Genomic DNA, 23,236 nt, shown 5'->3' with positions numbered 1-23,236 from the left:
TAAGCAGGCTCCACGCCCAGTGTAAGCCTGATGTGGGCTCAATCTCACGACCCTGAATTCATGACCTGAGCCAAAATCAAGAGTTGGAAGCTTAATGGGTTGAATTACCCAGGCACCCCTAACAGAGTTTACTTTTATTTTTTTTTCAGAGAGAGAGAGAGAGCATAAAATAGTTTACTTTTAAGAGCAAAGCCCACAGACATCGTTTTGAGTCTAAGCTTGAAATGTACCCAGAGTCACAGGCTTCTACTCTGTGGTCTCATTGTCCTCCCAGGCTCCATGGACCACACACATGTGCTGGGAAGTGGGCATGACCATCTTGCATACTCGTGTGAGAATTGCCACGTGGGCAGATGGTTGAGTTTTAGTGGCTGTAGAAACTTTGCAGTTTGCTCCTCCTGAGGTTGAGTGTTCAGCCTTGTGTTAATGCAGATTAGGGCCATTTTTCCCCCATGGTAGAATATATAACCAGTGGCTATGTTTTAATGTGTCTCTTGGCTTCCTTTGGCTTTCACATCCTTAATGCAAGTTGCAGTAACTCAGCTGAGTTTCCCGATTCTTGTTGCAGGAGTGTATGTAAAGAGGCACGCTCTTTAAGAACTCTAAGACCCAAAACTAAGGGAATACTGTTTCCCTTTGTTAATTACTGCACATACAGGATGTCTCTGGTATGTGACAAAGAGCAGGTGCTCAATAAATGTTGCATTAATAAAGCACATTGTGTGTGCATGTGCCTTCATGTTTTGTATGTATACATATGTGTTGGTGTTAATGTGCTCACTAACACATGTGATGGACGGATGCAGGTTCCCAGGAATATGAGTTTAGTAATATCTGTTTAATAATTTAACCAGCATGTCAGATACGACTTGGACTGCAGTGGCAAGGGCCACTGGAAAGGCCTTCTCTCTTTTAATGGAAAAAGTGGTATGTTTATTATGGGGCAGTTTTCACTGAACCTGTGTCAAGTGCATTCATAGTCCACCTGCTTTGATCTAGTTGAAGACAGACTGGAAAGACTTCCTTGTTTGTTTACAAGCCAACGGTTTCCTGTAACAGTTATAGGCAGCAGCCTGCCTGGGACCATGTAAATGCTTGTGCAGTGGCTGTTTGGGGCAGACATGTGGTTGTCACTGAGATGGAGAGGTCCCAGTAGCTTGTGTGGATTTCCTGGAGAAGACGAGTCTCACTGTGGACAGGATAATTGTCCTCGGATATCAGAAGAGCTGCCATGAAGAGGAGGGAGTAGATACTGAGTCGGAGGGTTGAGGGATCAGAGCAACAGAGAAAGAATCCTGGTGCTTAGAGGTGTTGGACCACGCCTCCCCCCATCCCTGGAGGAGGTGCAGCGGGTGCTGGTGTGTACGTATGGGCCTTCAAACCAAGGATGCCATCCTTCTGGGGGTCTCAGCCTGTAGGGCCACCCTTACGTTTGAGCATGTTCATCCTTTGCCTTTCAGGGGGTAAGGGTGGGAAGATGACTCTCTAGATCACTGGCCTTAAAAATGGGGCACGTGAAAGACCATTCTTTGGGGATATGGGAAAGAAATAATGAAATATATAGCTAACTTCTTTGCCAATTATTCATAAATAAATATACATCTTTTGGAAGAACACACTAAAATTATTTTTTCTAATAAGGAGTTTGTTCAGAAGGGTTTGGAGGCCACTGATCACTACTCAAGTTTATGTTGATCTCTCTTTAGTTGATTATAGTTACCCTCGGCCTCCTGTTACAATTCCTCACCCCCCGATGCTTGCAGCTTTCAGGTGGAGGCTGGTTCCGGTGGCTTGTGCATTGGGCTCTTCTCCTCTGTGTTCAGCCCTGTGTGCGGTGGTTTTGGTTGACCTGGCCTGGAGGTCTTGGAGGGCCCCATGGGAATACCTCCTTCCTTCAGAGGCCTCACTGTTTGGAATTACTAATACTATCTCAGAGCTCCTTTCACCATAAAATCATGGCATTTACTGGGGCAATTTTAGATTGTGGAAGAGAACAAAATCTTTGAGGTACCTTCAAGCATTTGCAAAGGAGTTCTTGATGTATAATCATCTATTTCTTGGAACAGGTCATCTGTTTACTGGAATAAGTACATTCTTCTGACATCCATGGAAGGAGTATCTGTTATGTACTGGTGAGATCCTGCCTGTGTGGAGCTTGTGGTCTAGTTGGGAAGCCTGTCAAGCCAAGAAGTGCAGCATGCGTTAGAGCAGGTAGGATGTTAGGAGAGTAACTCAAAAGGGAGTGTCCCACCCAATTTGGGGTGGGAGGACATTTCACACTTGGACTTGGAAGATTTATTTGGTAGACTGGGGGGAAAGGGCATTTCAGGGCAGCCCTGTGAGCCTGTAGTTTGCAGTAGTAAATGAATGCTTAGAACAATACTTGGCATATAGTAAGCATTCAGTGAATATTAGCCATTATCACTAATTAGTATCAATTACTCTTTTTTTTAAAAGATTTTTATTTATTTGAGAGTGAGAGCAGAGAAAGTGAAAACACAGTGGGGGGAGGGGCAGAGGGAGAGGGAGAAGCAGGCTTCCCACTGAGCAGGGAGCCTAATGCAGGGCTTGATCCCAGGACCCTGGGATCATGACCTGAGTGGAAGGCAGACGCTTAACCAACTGAGCCCCCCAGGCATCCCTCAATTATTCTTGAAAAGGGAAAGGAGGAACTTCAATGACATTCTCTTCTGGTTGTAGGTATAACTAGGGCAAGAAAGTCAGTGCAAGGAACAGATCTGGAGTGAAGGCAAGAGAGGGGTAATAATCAATTTTGGTTTGTCCACACTCCCACCTTTCCTTTTGACTCTGTAAGATACTCGCAAGAAGATGTGCAGAGACAGGTGGGGGCAGTGGTGGTGCTGGAGGGAGGATGGGGTTAGGCACAGACATCAGGGTTGTTGTAGGGGGTGAGGTAAGGCTTGCACACGGATGAGGTTGTCTAGGCAAAGAGTATAATTGAGAGGTGAAGAAGGTGCAGAACTTTTGGGAACCTTAATATTTAGATAGTAGAAAAAAAGGAAGCTGTGAGCTTGATGAAAGCAGATGACCAGAGATATAGAAGGAAACTAGGAATAAAGGAAAGTTCCTTAAAATTCTTCACTGGTCAATAAATGACCTGGTTGAAGTTGGGGCACCCATTTGAATGTAATAGAATAGTATCGAAAGATTGCACAGTTTGTTTCAAAGACTATTCACAATGACCTTTCTTCTACCTTCAATTTAGTGTGTTCTGTTCATTTGAGAAAATTTCTACAAACAGAAAGTGAAGTCTTATATAGAGATGATGAAACTAAGGGTTTTGGATGTTTTGCTCATGATGGAGTTTCTGGCTCCTAGAACATCAGAATCTCACGGGAATCAAGGACTCAACAATGTGAAAGAAACAAACCCAATGAAAAAGAAGTGACTTGCCTAAGATCAGCCAGTTGGTGTTCTTATTTGGCTTTGTATTTGAGACCATATGAGTTACACATGAAATGCCTTGTCTACGTTTTTCTTGGAGTTGGGCATTGAGCTCTAGAGGATACCAGCAAGGCGCTCCGTTCAAAGCCACACACCTTCTCCTGGGATTGGGTGAGAGATCCTCTAACTCTGGTCCCTGGAAGCTGAAAGAGCAAGATACCCCACAAACGTGGGCTTCAGAAGCCCCTGGCTCGGCAGCCAGTGATGTAAATGCTGGTAATTAATTCACTTGTGGTTTCTCTACCTCTGCCGGGGGTGGGGTGTTTGGAAAGGAAGCGAAATCATTTCTTAAGGAAATTGAGGCTCAGTTCTAGTTGCCTGCTTGCTGCCTTTCTCCTGTCTCTGACTCTCCAGGGCTGGGGGTGGGTGCTGTGTCCGTTCTCCGAATGCTTGCTGTGCATCACAGTTTTCCAGGAATTTCAGGACACAGGAATTTTCACCCAGCTGTGTTGTGTGTTGCTGTTCAGCAATCTGAAGTTGCTTATCCAGCGTAAGTCAGAATGGGGAGCCTAAGGAGGAGGGGGAACGCCTTCGAACATTTTTCTAAGCAGAAGAAATTGAGGTGTTAGGGGCCCAGCTGGCGTGTGATGGGAACCAAGAAATGGAGCCTGCGTGAGTGTGCTTGCTCACATGAGATCTCTTGCTGATGATGTTATTCCAAAGACACTTCTTCCCACACCCTTCCACAATAATGAACACTTACTGAGGACCTACTGTGTGTCGGGGAAGCATGGGGGTAGAGCAGTGAACAAGACAGGCATGCCTTCATGCTGTCTAATTTGCCAAGCAATGATCACGTGATGGGTGCTTTGAAAGGGGAAGCATAGTGTCACAGTGCTCTGTGTCTTCAGGGGTCCCTCTTCAAGCCTGGCAGAGCAAAGACTCAGTGAAGTTCAGGGGTGTGCTTAAGACATTCCAAGGAATCACAGGAGGCCCAGGGCTTTTTCTGGACCCTGTGCTCAGGCTAGAGGTGATGATTTGGGGATAGGATCTCTGTCTAAAGGAAGCTCTGTGTGGAGAAAGTGAAGATGAAAGACTGCTAGAACAAGAAAGTCAGGAAGTAGGACACCTGGGTGGCTCAGTCAGGTGGCTCAGCCGGTTAAGCATCTGCCTTCAGCTCAGGTCATGGTCCCGGGGTCCTGGGATCCAGTGTTGTATCAGGCTCCCTGCTTGACGGGGAGCCTGCTTCTCCCTCTGCTGTTCCCCCTGCTTGTGCTCTCTCTCTCTCTCTGGCAAATAAATAAATAAAATCTTAAAAAAAAAAAAAAGAAAGAAAGTCAGGGAGTGTCATTAGCTGTCAGTGCAAAGACACTTGTTCCCCAAATAGTTGCACAGCGTGAAGGCCCCCCAAATCATTTCCACACAGCTGCCTTTCCCCTTAGCGTTTTCTTGAGCCTGCCCTCTCAAGCACTCCTGCCTGGCATGTGTGTTTTCCTGGTAGGTGGAGAGGAATATGGGGGGTTGCCCTGGTGAATCCACACTCCTCAGTTATTGTTACCAGGGACGTTTATATTCCAGAACATGTAAACAACTCTCAGTACTTGGAGGAGTACAGTCTGAGGCTGGGAATCCACTTGATCCTAAGTGCCCTATGCTTCCTAGGTTTTAGGCTAACATTTATTGAACAGTTACTATGTTTCAGGCACAGTGTGAGTAGCTTTATCTTTTGTCCCAGTTTGACTGATGAGGAGACTGGAGCACAGAGACTTTCCCCATCAACCCTCTGCGACAGATACACAAAGGAACTAGAATGAAGTTCTACCATTCTTCAGGAAAACAAGAGAAATAAACATAATGTAGGAAGTTTATTGTAAAGTCACACTTTTTTTTTTAACTTTGAGATTATGCCTTTTTAAGAAAGTGTGGTAATACAGAGGCATCTGGGTGGCTCAGTTGGTTAAGTTTCTGACTCTTGATTTCAGCTTGGGCCATGATCTCAGGGTCGTGGGGTTGAGCCCCGCTTTGGGCTCTGTACTTAGTGTGGAGTTTGCTTGAGATTGTTCCCCTCTGCCTCTGCCCCTCCCCGTGCTTGCATGCTCTCTCTCTCTCAAAATAAATAAATAAAATCTAAAAAAAAAAAAAAAAAAAGGAAAGAAAAAAGAAAATGTGGTAATACAGAGCATCAGTTTGGGGTTTTTGCTTTTTTTTGACAAAATAAAAATATAGTCATCCTATGTTAGTTTCCAAAATTACTAAGTTGCTTGAAATATATTATAGGAAAATAAAATCTATTAGTGTGACAATTATTATTGCAGGCCATAGGTGGGTCCCCTGCTACTTTCCTCCTATGAATAAAGTATTTGTATAATTTTATTCACTTTTTATTCTGATCTTTTATCAGAAAAAACAACTGCAACTGGAATGGACCTTTGAGATCATATAATTTATTTTTCTTCAGCATTTATTAAGATGTTTTGATTGCACAGTTTGACCTTGAGGCATTTTAACTCTATGTTAAATGTGTAGTCAGGATTATACAAACACTGAAACATTTTTATAAAAAGCATTTTTTTGGAGGCAAATGATGTGGGGCTCGTATGATCCTTCAATCCACTTTTTCTTCTGCATACTTAAACCATTTCTTATTTTTCCAATTCATTTTTATTTTACTCAATTAATTTTAACCAGATCAATTCTGCTCCCTGTGTCTTCTATAATGCAGATTTGATTCATTGATCAGTTATTTTTTTGTGTGCCTATCAAATTTTACCTATATAGTTTCTGCCATTGTGAATGTTCTTTTGTGGTCATTATTTCTACCGCATCTAATTTGCCAGTCTAAATTTTGTCAAGAATGTTTGAGTCTTCCTTCAATTTTTTAGTCAATAACAAATTTTACCATGTGCACTTTTAGCTGCTGTCAGTTCCATTTTGCGTTGATTTTTTTCCCTGACAGGTCTGATTTTTTTTTTCCAGGTCAATTTTTACAGTTCGAAGACTCACACCTTCCTACAACTAAAGTCAGCCTCTTTCCTAATTACTTTTTTTTTTAAAGTAGGTCTAAAACATACTTGAGGGGTCAAAAATCCAGGGTCCAAGTAGCCTGTGTCGATGAAAGAGACCAATGATCCAGAAGGATTAAGAAATCCACCCAAGGTGATACATCAAGTTTAGCATATACAACTCCACTAGTTCAGTGAAGGGCAGAGTCCAAATGTAAGGTTGGGATGAGCTTGATGGTGTCTTTCCTCTTCCTCCCCTCTCAGTCCCTCTTCTGAGCCTAACAGAACTTCCACCGACCTGCCTCCCTGAGAAATGGCATCTGGGGCCACAGCTCGAAGCTTCTTGGCTTCTCCCTGCTTTCCAGTGAGGCCCGCCTTGAGCTGTGTGTGCACTGGGGTGGCATGATTTACAAACAAGCGGGACCAAAAAGGAAAAATCCTCTCTTGTGGAGAATTAGGTCAGTGGCAGAGTTGGGGAGGGGAGGGAATCCAGACCTGGTTCTGCGATCTTTCAGTTCATCCCCACTTGCCTGAAGCAGTCGGGGCAGAGGCCCACAGTGCTATTGGGAAGCAGACATCTGGGCTTGGGGGCGAGGACTGGGGGTCAGCGCTCATGCATGTGTTCTTGTGCCGATGCGTGTGAACATGAACGCGGTCTGGTTTCCAGCCACTCGGAACTCCCCCCTCTCTCGCTGTGTTTGTCTGGATTACTCTAAGGGGGATATTAGTGTTGTCTAATAACGGCCTCAGATTTATCTAGGGATTTGTGTGATTAATTCCCAAGCAAAGTACAGTGGATAGATTAGAGTTCAGCCTGTGTGGTGGGTCTGTGCCCCTTGTAATTGGTTTTGGGGGAGGCTTTCCTCTCCCCTCCTTGTTGTCCTGGTTGTTGAAGGCTCTAGCATTTAGGCCCCCACCGTAGGGTAGTGGAAACCATTTCCACCACTACAAAGCATGAGTGAGTGTCTGGAAAGACAGCGGAATCTCCAAATTCATGCTCTTGTTCCTTTTTTTTTTTTTTTAAGTTTTTATTTATTTGACAGAGAGAAAGAACAAGCAGGGGGAGCAGCAGAAGGAGAGGGAGAAGTAGGCTCCCCGCTCAGCCAGGACCCTGGGATCATGACCTGAGCTGAAGGCAGACACTTAACCGACTGAGCCACCCAGGCATCTGCTCTTGTTCCTTTATGAAAGCTGTACAGATGCGGCCACTTTCTTTTCTCTCCCAGTTGCCACCACTGTCTTCTTAGTGCCGGATTGTTCTCCCAGCCCCCCTGTCAGGGCACTGGTGGCGCAGTGGGAACGGCACAGTGGGAACAGAGGTGAACTGCGATGCAGATGACCTGAATTCTGGTTTTAGTGTCAACCTTGTCCAGCTGGGATGGACATGTCAATGACCTGGTCTCGGGTCTGTGTCTCTCACCTGAGCCTCAAAGGATCCTGTGCCACTTTATCGCATGGATCACAATTATGATGAAACAACCAATTATCTGGTTATTTGTGGCCCATCTCCCCAGCTAGACCTGAAGCTCCAAGAGTGCAAGCCCCCACTCTGTCTTGTTCACCTGCCATCTCCCTAGTGCCTAGCACAGTCCCTCAGACACGGTATGTGGTTTGGATATGCGTCAGTGGAATGAACTTATAAAACAGATTCTGCTTCACACCGTAGAGTTCTTCCACTTTTAAAATTCTCTGCATCTCTCCTACTGTTTTCTCTGAAACAATCACATAAACAGCCCCTTTTTAGTGTTCTTACCGCTTTTTGAACTGTAGTACCACAGAAGTTATAAGATGAAAAATGGTGAGAATAATAATAATTTAACTCAAAAGACACATTACTGATAGATAAAATATGAAATTCCTTCTAGGAACTCCCCCTCTGCTTGCTTGATCTCTGTGGTTCCTGGCCGTGGGATGCCACCCTGCCTGGCCTGCGTTCCTTCTGCCGGGGCCTGCAGGATCTTGTTGAACCCTTCAGAATAGGGCTGCCACTAATCAGTAGGCTACATGCATGGTTCTCAGACTCACAAAATGATTCTTTTAGGTGCAGAACAGATACTGTACTAATTTCACATCACAACACACCATGCTTTTCCAGGGAAGAAGTCAATCTTGCTAATTTTCTGAAAATGAGAGACAGGAGAGTGTTTAAGGGAAAGCAAAAAAGTTGATGGGGCTTAGTAGTGAGCCTTAGGGCTATTTGCTTTTTCTGAGGTTCCCAAGTCACTAGAAACTCCATTTCTCAGGGGACGAACCCTTGGGAAAGCATTTAGTTGAAAAGTCTCCAGCTAATGAGCCAATATGTGACTCCCTCCTGAAGCCCATGGCAGACACTGCTAATCAGTCATTACCCCCTTTTCTTTCTAAACCCATATGCGGCCTCAGACTCTTTTTTTAACACATTACTTCAAAAATGTCACCAAAGAAAATGGAATGAATGTGTGCTGAGCATTAGGCATTTTAGATAGGACATTTGCCTGTTTTGATCCTCCTGACAAATATGAAATTGATATAATAACCCCCATTTTACAGATGAAGTTTAAGCAACTTATAGAAGGTCATAATAGCAAGGCTGGTATTTGAGCTCAAAGCTTACATGCCGCCATGCCTCCCGGGGAGCCCCACCCTCAGGGATGTCGATCTGACCACTGGCCAGTTATGATGAAATGTTTTCTCCACTTAATTGTTGCTGTCCATCCTCTGGGGACCACTTGAAGGTTTCTCCAGCAAACAACTTTGAAGCATTCTCTGTCAACCCTAAATCCCATATTAGCGCTGAGTGTGATAATAGGCTATATCGGGCCACCCTATCATGTTTATCTACTCTTTTGACTTACTAGATTTACTACTAACTGCATCCAGGGCAGTTGTTTTTTGAGTCTCCAGTGCCTAAGTAGGTGTCTGGCCTGTATCAGCGGTCAATAAATGTTAGCTATTTTGAATTGAACCTGACGCAGGGCTCGCTATGGGAACAGAAGGGGTGAGGATAAAGGCTTATGGCAAATTAAAGCCTTCCCAGCTGTTATGAGACCTCACAGCCAGCCTTTTTCAAACTGTATTCCATGAGATGTTACTAGGTATTTTACGGAGGGAGAAGTGTCCAATGTTCAAAAACTTGTAAACCTGCATACTGTATCCTCTCTTGGACTTCACAGAGTGTGTTAGTGTAGGTTAGGCTTTCTGAAGTCTTGCCATAGAGAAACTTGTTTATTTTTGTTTAATTCACATGTTTCTAAATTTATTACTTGACCACAATTTTTTTGTCCTTGTTGTTGGTGAGGAACTCCTATTCACATTTTGCTGGATGTTGTATCTTTGTGGAATTCTGTTTTGGATATGTTGCCTCAACTTATAATCCTTTTTCTGAAATATGGGTTGTGATGTCATGGATACTCTAATATATTTAATGACCCTTCTTTTTTTTAAATTCAAGTATAATTAATATACACTGTTATATTAGTTTCAAGTGTACAATATACTGATTCACAATTCTATATATTTCTCAGTGCTTATCAGGATGAGTGTATTCTTAATCCCTTTACTATATTTCACCCTTCCCCCATACACCTTCCCTCCAGCAACCACCAGTTCTCTGTATTTAAGAGTGGTTTTTTTGTGTGTCTTTGTTTTGTTTTTTAATTCCTCATCTGAGTGAAATCATATGGTATTTGTCTTTCTCTGACTTATTTCACTTAGCATTATACACTCTAGGTCTATCCATGTCACAAGCAGCAAGATCTCATTCTTTTTTATGGCTGAGTGATATTCATTGTGTATATATACCACATCTTCTTTATCTATTCATCTATCGATGGACACTTGGGATTGCTTCTATCTTTTGGCTATTATAAATAATGCTGCAGTAAACATAGGAGAGCACATATGTTTTGAATTGGTATTTTCATTTTTTGGGGGGTATATACACAGTAGTGGAATTACTGGATCATGTGGTAATTCTATTTTTCATTTTTTGAGGAACCTCCATACTGTTCTCCATAGCGCCTGCACCAGTTTGCACTCCCACCAACAGTGCATGAGGTTTCCTTTTTCTCCACATCCTCCCAACACTTGCTATTTCTTGTGTTTTTGATTCTAGCCATCCTGACAGGTGTAAGGTGGTATTTCATTGTGCTTTTGATTTGCATTTCCCTGATCATTAGTGATGCTGATCGTCTTTTCATGTGTCATTGGCCATGTATCTGTATGTTTTCTTTGGAAAAACATCTATCCAGGTCTTCTGTCTGTTTTTTAATTGCATTTTTTTTTTTTTGGTATTGAGTTGTATAAGTTCTTTATATATTTTGGATATTAACCCATTCTTGGATCTATCATTGGTAAATATTTTCTCCCATTCAGTAAGTTGTCTTTTTTTTTTTTTTTTTTTTTTGATGGTGTCCTTAGCTAATGACCATCATTTCTTGCCACTGGAATTGGCAAGCCCACACCAGTTTCTTGAAACTTGCCCCATGCCCCCAGGATCTAGATTTGGGTGGTTGACAATCGAGGGAAGAAATAATTGGGAACGGATGGATGGTGTCTGAGAAAGAAAAAGACTTTGAATTCAGAGAATTCTGAGTTCAAATCCTGGCTACTACATATGAATTAAGTGCACTTGGGCATATTAACTTCCCTGAGCCTTGGTTTCCTTGTTTGCTAAGTGGGGATAACAATGGTATCTATATCAAGATTAAAAGAAGTCATATATATACAATGCTTCCACGGGTGCCAGACATAGAGGAGGTCTTCATTAAACAGCAGGGATTATAACAGACAGTGAATGCACTTGTCTTCTGGGTCATATTTTTAAGTTTCTTTTATAATATCATTGTGAATAGGTACCCTATTTAATCTCTTTGATACTAGCTATGATAGTGAAAAGAGCTTCAGGGAGGGCTGTGAGTTGCCTAAGTTCACACAGGTGGTACTAGGCCAAAAAGGCAGGGCTCAAAACCTGCACTTCTCTAAGCAAAATACAGTGTACACATACAATGGAATATTATTCAGCCTTGCAAAGGAAGGAAGTTCTGATGTACACTGCATGGATGAACATTGAGGACATGATACTAGTGAAATAGGCCAGTTACAAAAGGATAAATGCTGTATGAGTCCATTCACATGAGATTTCTGGAGTCGTCAGATTCATTAAGACAGAAACTAGAAAGGTGGTTGAGGGGGGCTGGGGGGAGAGGTGGGCAGTTATTGTTTAGTGGGAACAGAGTTTTAGTTTTGCATAGTGCAAGGAGTCCTGGAGATGGATGGTGCTGATGGCTGCACGACAGTGTGAATGTACTTTATGCCACTGAGCTACACACTTAAAAATGGTTAAGATGGTAAATTTTATGTGTATGTTGCCACCACAACAAAAATATTTAGGAAAACGAAAAACAAATCGCGGCTTCTGATTCCAAAGGTAGGGCTCTTCCCTGCACATAACAGCATCCCCTGCAGAGGAGTGGATGTCGGGGGCGGGGGCTCCCCTTCCAAGTCCCTTTGTACTGAATTACAAAACTTGCAGAACTCACTCTGCTGAGAAGACCCACTTGCTTCTCCTAGATCATTCTTCCAATTGGCACAAGCCCAGGGAGTTAATCTTTCCAGAGAGCAAGGAATTCTTGGAAAGAGGGCAGATCCTCGGTCTCATGGAAACCACTCGGGTCAAGTAATAATGATGATTTGCTAATACTGATTAGTACTTCCTCTGTGCCAGACACCCTTCCAGTGCTTTTGCATAATTAGCTCCTTATAACCTTTACATCGGTCCTACAAGATAAGTAGACTTTCCCCATTTTACAGATGGAGAAGTTAGGACTCAGGGAGGTAAATTAGCATGGCTGAGCTCATATACAGTGTGTGGAATGCCAGGACTTTTACTCAAGTCTTCCTGAATCCAGACCCTGCCTCTTAACCCCTATGCTATCTGCAGGAGGCAGGGAAATTGAAGATGTCTTCATCTCAGCTGTTTTTCCATGAGGATTGAATGATTTCTTTTCCCTTCTGTGATGCACTCCTCTCTAACCCACCAAGATGAGGGACATCCTCTCTTTAGGTCAGTTTGTCTCCTGATTTCCTGGTGTTCTGTGGGATGCAGGTGTGTATTCTTCTCCTTGGTGGGTCATGCTCATCTGGGAAGGATGATATCCATTTTCTTTACCTAGGAAGTTGGCATTTAGGCTCCATCTCCTGGCTCTGCCCACCTGCTGTGAGGACTTTTCTAAAGCCTATTGGGTGGGAGCCTACTGCAGGTGCCAACCTCATGGCCTAGTACTGGGAAGTACTATTTAGCTAGAGATGCCTTTTTTTTGCAAGGCTTAAACAGCTGGATAGAAGCTCAACTTGACATGTTCAGTTTACAAGGGGTGTATCAACGAGCCAACAGAGACATTCACAATAACAATTTCAGTAAGTGTTTATTGAACATTTACTCTGTGCCTGGTGTTGTGCTAAGCACTTTATATGGATCATCTCATTTGACCCTCATACCAGTCACATAAATTAGGTAAAGCCAGTTCTGCTACAAAGCTTGTTTTGAAAATGCAAATTTGTTCCAATGCGATTGATATATTAGGGAGCGATTTGAGCATAATAATTTTGCCTTTGATTATGCATGATTTTGTCCACAAGAAACACTAGGTAAAGGCAGAAAACTGCAGCCCGCTGAGCCAGGCTGTGTAGAAATACACAAAAAGCACACACGTCAGAAGCATGCCTGGTCCTTCAGTTACCACGTGTGCTGTGAGCCACACCCATGCACACCTGGTGTTACAACTCTGTCCAGTATCAGAGCATCCTCCTTTCACTACTTGGCGACAACTCCCAAGCTTCCTGCTTCCACCACACTTCAAGTCTTTTTCAAGGGCGCTAGTGATTGTAGTGTTTATATATTTCTTAACCCTTTAACACGTGTAAAACTGGTTTCTATTTTCTATTATGGGCCACTGATGAGGTTTTGGGGTGTTATGCCCCAACTTGATTTTCCCCACTTGCTCTGTGGTTTTTACTGTGATTCTGCCCATCTGGGTGACTTTTAGGAATGTACACGTGCTTCTGGTGGAACTGACTCCAATGCCATTACTTCCTGTGGCCAAAGTGGAAGGTAAAGCTAAACAGTTTGACAAAAGTATTTGTAATAACCAGTGGTAAAGTCAGAATGCAAACCCCAGATTGCCTTACCCCCATGTCTGTGCTCAAAATCCCTAAAGCATTAACCCAACCCAACCCAACCCTGTTGTCTGAACTGATCTTTGATTGCACGTGTAACAGGTAGGCTCCTTCTTCCCCCAACTGTCACTCAAGCTCTGGTTTCTCAAGCCAGAGCCACTACAAGTATGTTAGAGGCCCAAAGGTATTTGGGCACAGTAGTGAGCCAGCCCATGGGTGTGCCATCCGTGTTCCTTCCTGCTTTGCAGCCTGCCCCTCTCCCTGCTTTTGCCTTCCAGGCTGGCTGGCATCTGACACAGCAGCTACCTCTCTGCTCCATCTTGCAAGCTGGAGTTATTAGCATCAAAGAACAAAAGCAAACAGCACCAGGGCTGGGGGGGCTCAGTCTTCTACAAAGGCGGATAAATGGGCTCTGTGTTGGGGATGAAGCTAATACCACCTGGCCTTTTGTGGAGAGACGTCTCTTCCTGTGTTTGAAGAGCTCAGACACTGAAAGCTGGAAAGAGCCGCAGAACACAGGAAGCCCAGCCGCTTCTCTGCTGGAAGTTTGCTTTAGCTCAACTAACGAGATTGTTTCTGTATTTGTTCCTGAAGTAGAGGGAAGAACCTTGTGCTCACTCTCCCCAGGGGCAAGAAAGGACAGGCCATTGGAGAGATGCAGTGCATGCCTTTTTTTTTTTTTTTTAATCTCCTAATGTTGTAGTCGGGGGTACTCCTCAGTTTAAGGCCTGACCTGATGCTTGTGGGCCTGGGGCAAGAACATACATGGGCATCTGCCTCCCAGGGGGCAGCCTCCCTTGTCTCTACGTCCAGCACCATGAAGATCCTTGTGCACATTTGTGTGGACACCCCAGCCTGTAGAAGTCCACAGCTCCTGTAAATTGCTTTCCCTTGGCCATTTCTTGATACTAGTATACACACATTGGTGGATTGGTCAGCTTTTAGGAGAATGGACCCCAGTGAATTTGGGGCAATTTGGGCAAGGAATTCTGAGTACTGATTACACTCTGCAAAGGGGTTAGTGGCAGGTGTTGCTGGTTCTTGGTGGGAACATCTAGTTGGCCCTATGGACTCCTCAGATCCTGGGGTGAGATATAGCTGCAGAAGGTGCAGAGCATATAGCCCAGGCAAGGAGTCCAGTTGGCCAGGCCTATGGTCATATTGCATTTGACCCCTTCCCTCTGCCCTTGGCTGTGCCTTTTTGTCACTTTTGTGAGATGCCCTATATTCCTATCCCTAATTTGTAGCTTGATGGGTCAGATGGTACCTGTCCTGGTTTGCTCTTTCATTCAGAAATATAGCTTGACCCTTGTTGGTTATGCTACTCTGAGTATGGGAGATATTAATAAAATAGAGCCTCCTCTCTGGGTCTTAGTTTCCATATCTGTAAAACAGGATGAATAACGTTCCTACCCGTTACAGTTTTGGTGAGAATTGAATAAGATGAGATATATAAAGCACTTAGCACCAGCCCAGAGAATATTCGATAAATGTGAACTTTATTATGAGTTAGTAGTGTTTTGTGTCAGGGATATATAGACATTATCCCATATTATCCCTACATTTACCCTCTGACATGTGATGTTGGATATAGTAATTGGCTCAGGAACAGACACATGACCTAAGCTAAACTAGTGACAGCCTTCCCAGGGAATTTTACCAGAATTACCAGGAAATCAACTGCTTTTCTCTAGTGCTGCCAGGTTTTGTCTTTGTTACAACATGGGGACAACCTACCTGATCATGAGGGCAGCACAGGAGAAAACAGTTGCTCTCAATTTAGTAGGGTATTAAGACAGATTCAGAGTCCAGTACCAGCTCTGTCCCTCTGTCCATAGGCATGTGTCTTAATTTCTCTGAGCCTTACTTTTCTTGTGTGTAAATGCAGATACCACTATCAATTAAGATGATCTACTAACCATTCAATACATATTGCTGAGCACCTACTGTAGACCAAACCCAGGTTAGACACTGGAGATACAAGCAGTGAATGAAACAGAAAAGACTGCTGTCATGAAGCTTGTATTTAAAGGGAGTTATAAATAAAAGCAGAGACCCATCCTGTGGTGTCAAACCGTGATTAGTGCCATGAGGAAGGAAAAGCAGGGTAAGTAGCAGAGAAGGTGCCATCATGTATAATCTATTATGCAGTCATGTGTAGTCTGTTTTAGAGAAGGTGGTTAAGGAAGGTCTTTCTGAGGAAGTAATATTTGAGCCGATACCTAAAGAAAACGAGAAACAGTCTTATATATGCCTGATGAAGACCATTCAGTCCAGGGGCTGGCACATGCATAGGCTGCAGGCAGGACCTGCTCAGTTAGTGTTAGTTACTTCTATTGTGATGGCGGGGGGTGGGGGGGGGTTGGGGGGTAGGCTGAGGACTGGCTGTCATGACCTTGCACCTTCCCTCTTCTGTGCCCCTAGCTCTGGCACTCATGCTGATCTTTGTGGAAAAAAATCTGTGATGAAAACAAATTCTGGCCCAATCTAGGGCTACCTCTGTTAGGAATGCCATGCTCAAAGCAGGGATTGGGGGAGCAACTCAGGAGAGGAAGGATTTGACCACGGCTGCCATCCTTCACCTACTGTCTTCAGCATCACAACCAGGGAAGTAAATTAGGACAGTCTCACCTTCACAGATGCTTATCCTGTATTCGACAATAACCTCAGCCACAAGTGCATTAAGATCAGCACACTTACTTTAAAGTTCAAAAGGAAACATGGGGAGCTCTGGTTCTTCTAACCATGGGAAAAAAGGAGGGACCCTCCATCTGCTGCTGTTGTGTTTATAGAAGAGAGCTCAACCAAGGGAGCCCTCCCGACTTACCCTTCATTTGGACTACATAATTTCACAAGGGAGGAGTCTGAGATCCCCCTAGTCACTACTTCCACACACACAGCCCATGCCCCTGGATAAGCTCTGGGGAGTGTGGGGCAGGCTGCACAGCCAGCCTCCTGGAGGCGAGGCCCAGCCAAACCTTTTGGGACCCCACCTGGTGAACTCTGTCTTGGGTCTGACCTATTTTCTAGGAGAGAAAATAGAATATAGATTTAAATGCAGTGGTGCTCTGGAAAACTACAGGCCCAGCAGTGTGAGAAAATAAAACAGTGGGGGGGGGGGTGCAGAGGAAGTGCTTGTATGGGTGAGGATGCTACCTCTCCTGGATCAATCTTATCTGGTTGTCAACTGCCTTTTCTTCTGCAATTTGCCCCCATTTTTCTCCATTAAAGATTGATATACTTACACACATTTACATATTTATCTTTCCTCTGACCAGTCCGGGGGCCCAGTGCTGTTCCCCCAGACACAGACTCCAGGCTGAAGACCATTCGTAAGCACAGACAGAGGGAGCTCTGGGGATGGTCGCCTTGGATGTGGGACAGCAGCAAGGCATGGACTCGGAAACATCCGAAGTTGCATCCTAGGTCAGCCTTCCTTGCTGTGTGACCACAGGAAAGACTTTTAATACCCCTGTCCTCTCATATATGAAGGCAGTAAAATTACTAGCTAACATTGAGGGCTTTCTAAATGTAGGTACTGTTCCAAGCTCTTAACAACCACCCTAGGAGATAGGAACTATTATCATACCCATTTTACAGATGATAAAACTGAAGCACAGAAAGATTCAGTAACCGACCCAAGGTCTACGTAGCCTGTAGACCCAGAGCCTGAATCCTGGCAATCCAGCTGTGGATCTCCCTCTCTGTGCCAATTCCTATGACCTGGCCTGGCTCACATGGCTATACTAGGAGCTAAGGTGGGGTCATCTCTACCAAGCCACATGGATTAAGGATGGGAAAGGGGTGCCCCAAAAGACAGCTGGGACTTGTTACACAAAGAAGGGGTAAGGGATGGACAGACAGTATAATGGATGGATATGGTTGAGCTTCTGATTTCCCCCCGCCCCCATCAGCCTTTGCCATTTCATTCTGTTGGTCAGAATTGAACGTGGAGATTCAGGTTACTCACTGCTTCTTGGGACGGGGGCCAGGTGACATTGTGTGTCTCTATTTCACATTGGACACAATGCTCAGAACTGCCTCCAGCTCAGTGACGTTACTAGAAACCGAGCTTGGACCCTGACCCCTCACTGAAGGAGGTTTTTCTTGGTGTTCCTGTTGCTCCTCTTTGGCAAGAAGCGATGCTGTATGTTTTATGCTCAGGGCTAGAACTAAGGCCAATTAAAGCTTCAGGAAGGAATGGAATTTTTTTGGACCCCTGTTCCTTCTCTCCTACAACCTTTTAACTCCTCCTTGCCCCACTTCCCCCTGAGGAGGAGAAGGGAGGAAAAAGTCCCCAGAGAGGGGAGGGCTGGATCAGACACTTTCATTCATAAGTAGAAGAGTTGAACTGAAATCACACACACACACATACACAAAGCCCTAATTCCTGTAGGCTCTTGGTGTTTCCAGGGAGCCTCCTGGTCACCATTTTTTGGTAGTTCTGTCTGTGGTAATTCAAGATGGTAACAATCAGCACAGCTAACATTTATGCAGTGTTTGCCTTGTACTGAGTTAAATGCTTTGCAAGTATTTAATCTCATAACAGTGCCATGAGGGAGGTTCTGTTCTCTTCCCCTTGTATAGCTGAGGAAAACACCTCAGAAGTTCAGTGATTGACCAACCACAGCCATTCAGTAGGCAGGGACTTGAACCCAGATCTGTCTGTCTCCAGAGTTTAACATTCGAAACACAATGTTCAAATGGGCAACTTAGTATCAAAAGAACTTGGGAGTTCCAAGGTATCCTGCCTCCCTTGGGTGTTGGTGCCTCCAAGGAGCATGTTTCCATGAATAACAGTGTTGAAAGTCCCACCACTGAACTCCACCACATGTAAATAGTTTGATATCCTGTTTAATGAAGGGGTGTTTTAACGACCACTATTCTAGGCAATCCATCAGTCACAGTTAATTGCCCTGCTTAGTTATTTATACAGAATGTTTTCCCTTCCCACCTCTTCTATTTTGCCACTTTTCTTCTTCCTGCCACTCTACCCCTGAATCTAACAACTCACCAGAAAATCTGAAAGGGGGTGTGGCTGAGGAATGATTCAGGGCTCTCTAGAAGTCTCTTTGGGCAGATATAGCTTCTAGGGAATACAGGGCGTGGGCTGGAGAAATGCTTAGCTGTTGCTGTGGGTTTGCCCCTCCTGGATGTGGGGGCACAGCTCTGTTAGGTCAGCGCCTGGATTTTCCTGGGGCATGAGTTCCAGTTCCTACGGATCTTGCCAAAACTTTACAAATCTGATTGCAGCAAATTAGAGGCACAGTAGACAAAACTATGACTCGCTCACAGGGTAGCTAGGTTGATCTCCCCCATGGCTTGAGGTTGCTCACTTTAGCCTACAAACTGAATTTGGGTTCCATATGCCTCTGAGGGACTGGGATTCCATTGAATAAATGTTGAATTGGGTGGGATTCAAGAGGTCTAGTGTCTTATTTAGTCTCTGTACCTGAACTAAGTGTGTGACCTTGGGCAAGCCTCTCAAACTCTTTCATTCCCCATCTTAACCAAAAATGAATTAAGCTAGATGATGTCTGTGGGTATCCCTGGTCTACCATTCCATGATTCTAAGTGAGTCACCCAGGATTGCTGGGATGGCCAGTGGTTTCCTGAAGCAGCCCCCTGTTCCATCTCCTCAGGTGAGGTATATCCTTTCAGGTTGGGTCTAGAGGTTTTGACAAAGTTCTAGCTCGCTCTTGACTTGGCTTCTCAGCAGGATTCTACCTTACTTTTGAGGGTAGGAGGAGATTGTGTTCATGAAGATGATGGGAGTGAACTGTTCTTCATTTTTTGAAAGTTCATTGGCTTAATTCAAATGTCAACCTTCCTAGGGCTGGATGTTTATTTGTAGTTGTCAAATGTGATTTCAGATGGCAATTCCTGTCATTAATGATGAGGTGAAGAGCAAGGAGAAAAATTAAAGGGGGAGTTGGGATTTCAATTTGTATCAAAAATTATCTACTCACACACAATCTCCTGCATACACACGGCTGTCTGTGATGAAGGATGGTCACTGGGAATACTGGAGAGGGAGGGGATTATAAATGTTTTGTTACCTTCTGTCCTTCAGTCCTATATGGGAAATAATGCTGCAACTTGCTCTTAATTCTCATGCCTCTTTTTCTTTGTTCCTCAAGGAAGTGGTTTATTATTTTTTCTCTCTGTGGGGAATCTTGCTTGACATCATGTCCAGTGTTCTGTGTCTGAAGGCGAGGAGGATTTGCTTGGGTGGTGTTATGCAGAAATCAACCAGAATATTTTAACCAATATTCTTGCAGGATTCCAGTCTGCTTGGCTCTTCAGAGCCCTATCTGATTCCAGGATGATGTTTTTCCGGACAGATGTGACGCTCACCTCTCTTGCTACATGCACAGTGGAAAGGGAGCTTGGTCCCTCGGCTTGCATGGGTGGTTTTTGGGTGAAGGTAGAACTAAGTGCTCAGAAGCTGAGTAACTTTGGGGTCTTGCATGAGCGTGATAGTCATGCAAGGGCGTGTGTGTGTGTGCTTCTAACACTCTTCTTCCTTTTTCTCCCCCTTTCTCTCCTCTGCCTTGGCCTCTCTTCGAAAATGCTGCCACAGATGTCAGTCAAGGTCCAGGTGAGTCTCTGTGTTTGCACAGCTGCCGTGGAAATTTCCCCTCTGCCAGATTGTGCATGGTTTGATTCTGAGTGAGACCTTTTTCTAGGGACTCTAAACAGAACAGAGATCTAAGTACATTGCATTTTCATTGCTTTGGGTTGAGAAGAAATGCCTTGAATTGATGTGTTCATATTGGTTTTGAAAACCATTTTAAAACCAAAGGAATGTGGTTCCCCTGCTTACATAGTCACTTCCTTTGGATTAATATTTCTGGGTGAATCAAAGAAGTGGAAAATGAGCATTTTTGGAAATATTTTTAAAAGATATTCTTAAGATATAAATTCTCCAATTTAATGAGCCTTTTTGCCTTATCGTACATAAATCTACTTATCTTCTATAGCTTCATGTGGTTGAAAGTTGAAGATAGGACATACTTAGCATGGAAAATATGTGGGTGAAAGAAATCTTCTTTTTTTTTTTTTATTCTAAGAAATGGCTTTCTCCCCACCCTACAATGAAATTAGCAATTTTTAAATGGTTATGTAACTAATACATGCTCACTGTATTAACAAAAAAAAAAAAAGAGGAATGGTTTTTGTCAATGAACAAATGGAAGAACTATTCTTATGCTAATTGTGCATTTCTCTTGTTAAAATGCATACTCATCCAGAGTTCTAATTGTAAGCACTGTGTGTGTGTCTGTGTGTGCAGACACACACATATGTACACATACACACACAGGCTCATATGAGAGGATACAACCATATATGGATAAGAAGTGTCAGATGACTTAGAATGATTTGGAGACTTTTCTAAACTGGATAGAATTTTGAGTTAAGAAGAGTAATTAACCCTGCCAAATGAGAAGGGAATATCATCATTCTTAACTATTTCACATACATTTTCTTGTTTAGTCGTTTTAACATTAAATTCTTATAATATCAATACAAGGCGTAGGTATTGTTATATCCATTTTAAAATAATGGAGATTGAGGGCCAGGAGGTTGAGCCATTTGCCCCAAGTCATAGGGCTCATCAGCGGTAGCACTGGGATTTGAACTTAGGACTCTGGGATTCCAAAGCCCATGCACACTCCATTGGAACATGCTGAAAATTCCATCACTGCAAATTCTCAGCAACTGAAGGTCTTGTAAACATTTCTTAATGAAACTATTGTCTAATTTTTAGTGATAATATGATGTTTTCGTTATTAGCAGTCCTCTTTCCAAATGAATTTATCCTTTTTTTTTTTGACTATCTAAAAGAATCAACTGGACTTAAGTAGGGTTTCTGACCATTGATCTATATGGCATATTATATAACATAAAAGAATAATACAGTTATCACCAGCTAATACACAGGGTTTCCCTGTTTTTGTTTTCTTCTGTCCACACCCTACCTTTGAAAATAAATGGTGTTTGAACCAATGCATAGGACAGAATTTCCTAGGAAGACTGATTCCATTAAATTAATTTTCTATTTAATAATATTTTATTCAGCAAATATTTATTGAGAACCTACTGTGTACCAGGCAGTGTTGTAGGCACTAGGGATAAAACAGTGGACAAAACAGAAGACAATCCCTGTCCTCATTTTTATTCTACTTGAGGGAAGACAACTAAAGAACTGTATATATACACACACATATCACACATATTATATATATGTACATATTACATGTATTGTATGAGAGGGTGGGTGAGGAGCACTGAGGAGAAAAATGAAACTGTTAAAAGCTAATTTATAGAGGATACTCAGGCCTCTGTTAAGATGATGTTTTCTGGAACACCTTAGGGTGGTGAGGTAGTAAGCACAACACCTTAAGCTTTGTTTGTAAAAGTACCACTTGACTCAACCCCTCCTCCTCCTGGTTCCTGTCAAAGATGTGACCCAGGGTCCCCATGTTGGCTTGTGTGTGTTGTGCCCTGAGCAGGGCCTCCGGCTGAGGGAATGAGGGGCTGAAATCCAGCCTGCATTCCTCTTGCCAAGCCTGCAACCATGGGGCTGCCTCTGACCAAAGTAGGGGAGCGCCTTTTTGTAATTCTTGAAAAGGTGCCCATTGGTCCTGGATGAAATAGTATGGCAGAGTGAAACGCAGCAGACACACAGGCTCCTGTCTGTCTTTCCAGAGGGGTGGAGGTCAGTGGGTGACCCTCCCTCACATAACAGCAACTGTAACTAGCCCTGTGCAGCCCCATTCCAATTCCACAGCCAATCTCTCATCTTAGTCTCTTAAAAACGCTCTGAGGTATGTCCACTGAGCCCCATTTTTCTTCTGAGGAAGTTGAGGCCAGGAGGTTAAGTGATGTGTGGGGGTCACCCAGCCATCGAGGAGCTGGGCCAAGAGGGGATTCCAGCCTGATTCCAAATCTGGCACTCTTTGTGCTGCCCTTGAGGTGTCAAGAGCTGATTGCCAATCCGGTAACTCCCCACCCCAATCCCTTGCTTTTTTGTACCTCCTGAGCCTGAAGCGGATCACTAGTTCAGAACCTCTCCTTGTGGCCCCGGACAGAGCGGGAGGCCGCCCGAGCTGCCTGGCCCAGGCTGAGGTCAGCCCCTCTGAGCCGCCGGCCAGGCCGAGGGGAGCCATTCGTGTTGTGGCTCTGAAACAAGACGCCTTTAGTGGTTCTCTGATTTTTTTCCCCTTCCCCACAGGAAGACAAATCGGGGATTTTATGAGCTAATGTAACTGTTTACCCAGGGGCCGCGGGCAGACTGTGAGGGACGACTGATTAATTTTACATGCTGAGGGTACGGGTGAGAAATAACCGTACTGGAAGACACTGTTGGCAGCGCCTTCCCCAAGGTCCAGGCCATGGGCTGGGGGCGCAGAGACTGTCCTGGAAACACCCAGAAGAAAAGCGGCAGGTAATACCTTCCTGGGCTTCCATGTGGGAAGATCCACAGCCCCTCCTCCTTGTCTTTAGGAGGGAGGTTTAGGATAATAGAGAGGCATCAGGCATTTGTGCTGTGCTGATCTGAAGGAGGTGAGGGACACTCAGCTCTGATTTAACTCTTCACATCCACCCTCCTGGGCAGGTGTTACTGTCCTCTGTCAGACAAGAGAAGCCTCAGAGAGGGCCGGCAACTG

The 23,236-nt window shown here is 44.0% G+C and overlaps 1 protein-coding gene across 8 annotated transcripts in view; it reads left to right on the top strand.

Annotated features, from left to right (window-relative positions):
- The window catches only part of NRXN3 (neurexin 3), a 1,474,839-nt gene that overhangs the window by 10,955 nt on the left and 1,440,648 nt on the right, over positions 1-23,236 (top strand). For all 8 annotated transcript variants that reach the window (XM_028123318.2, XM_028123231.2, XM_088025019.1 and 5 more), the window contains exon 2: positions 20,146-20,163. In XM_028123318.2, coding sequence (XP_027979119.1) covers positions 20,146-20,163 — 18 coding nt within the window. The remainder of the gene's footprint in view (positions 1-20,145; positions 20,164-23,236) is intronic.

The sequence above is a fragment of the Eumetopias jubatus genome, unplaced genomic scaffold, assembly GCF_037043125.1.
Source record: "Eumetopias jubatus isolate StellerSeaLion01/CBP00866 unplaced genomic scaffold, mEumJub1_p1.0 scaffold_7, whole genome shotgun sequence".
Lineage (NCBI taxonomy): Eukaryota > Metazoa > Chordata > Mammalia > Carnivora > Otariidae > Eumetopias > Eumetopias jubatus.
This window is presented reverse-complemented; position numbering and strand designations above follow the sequence as displayed.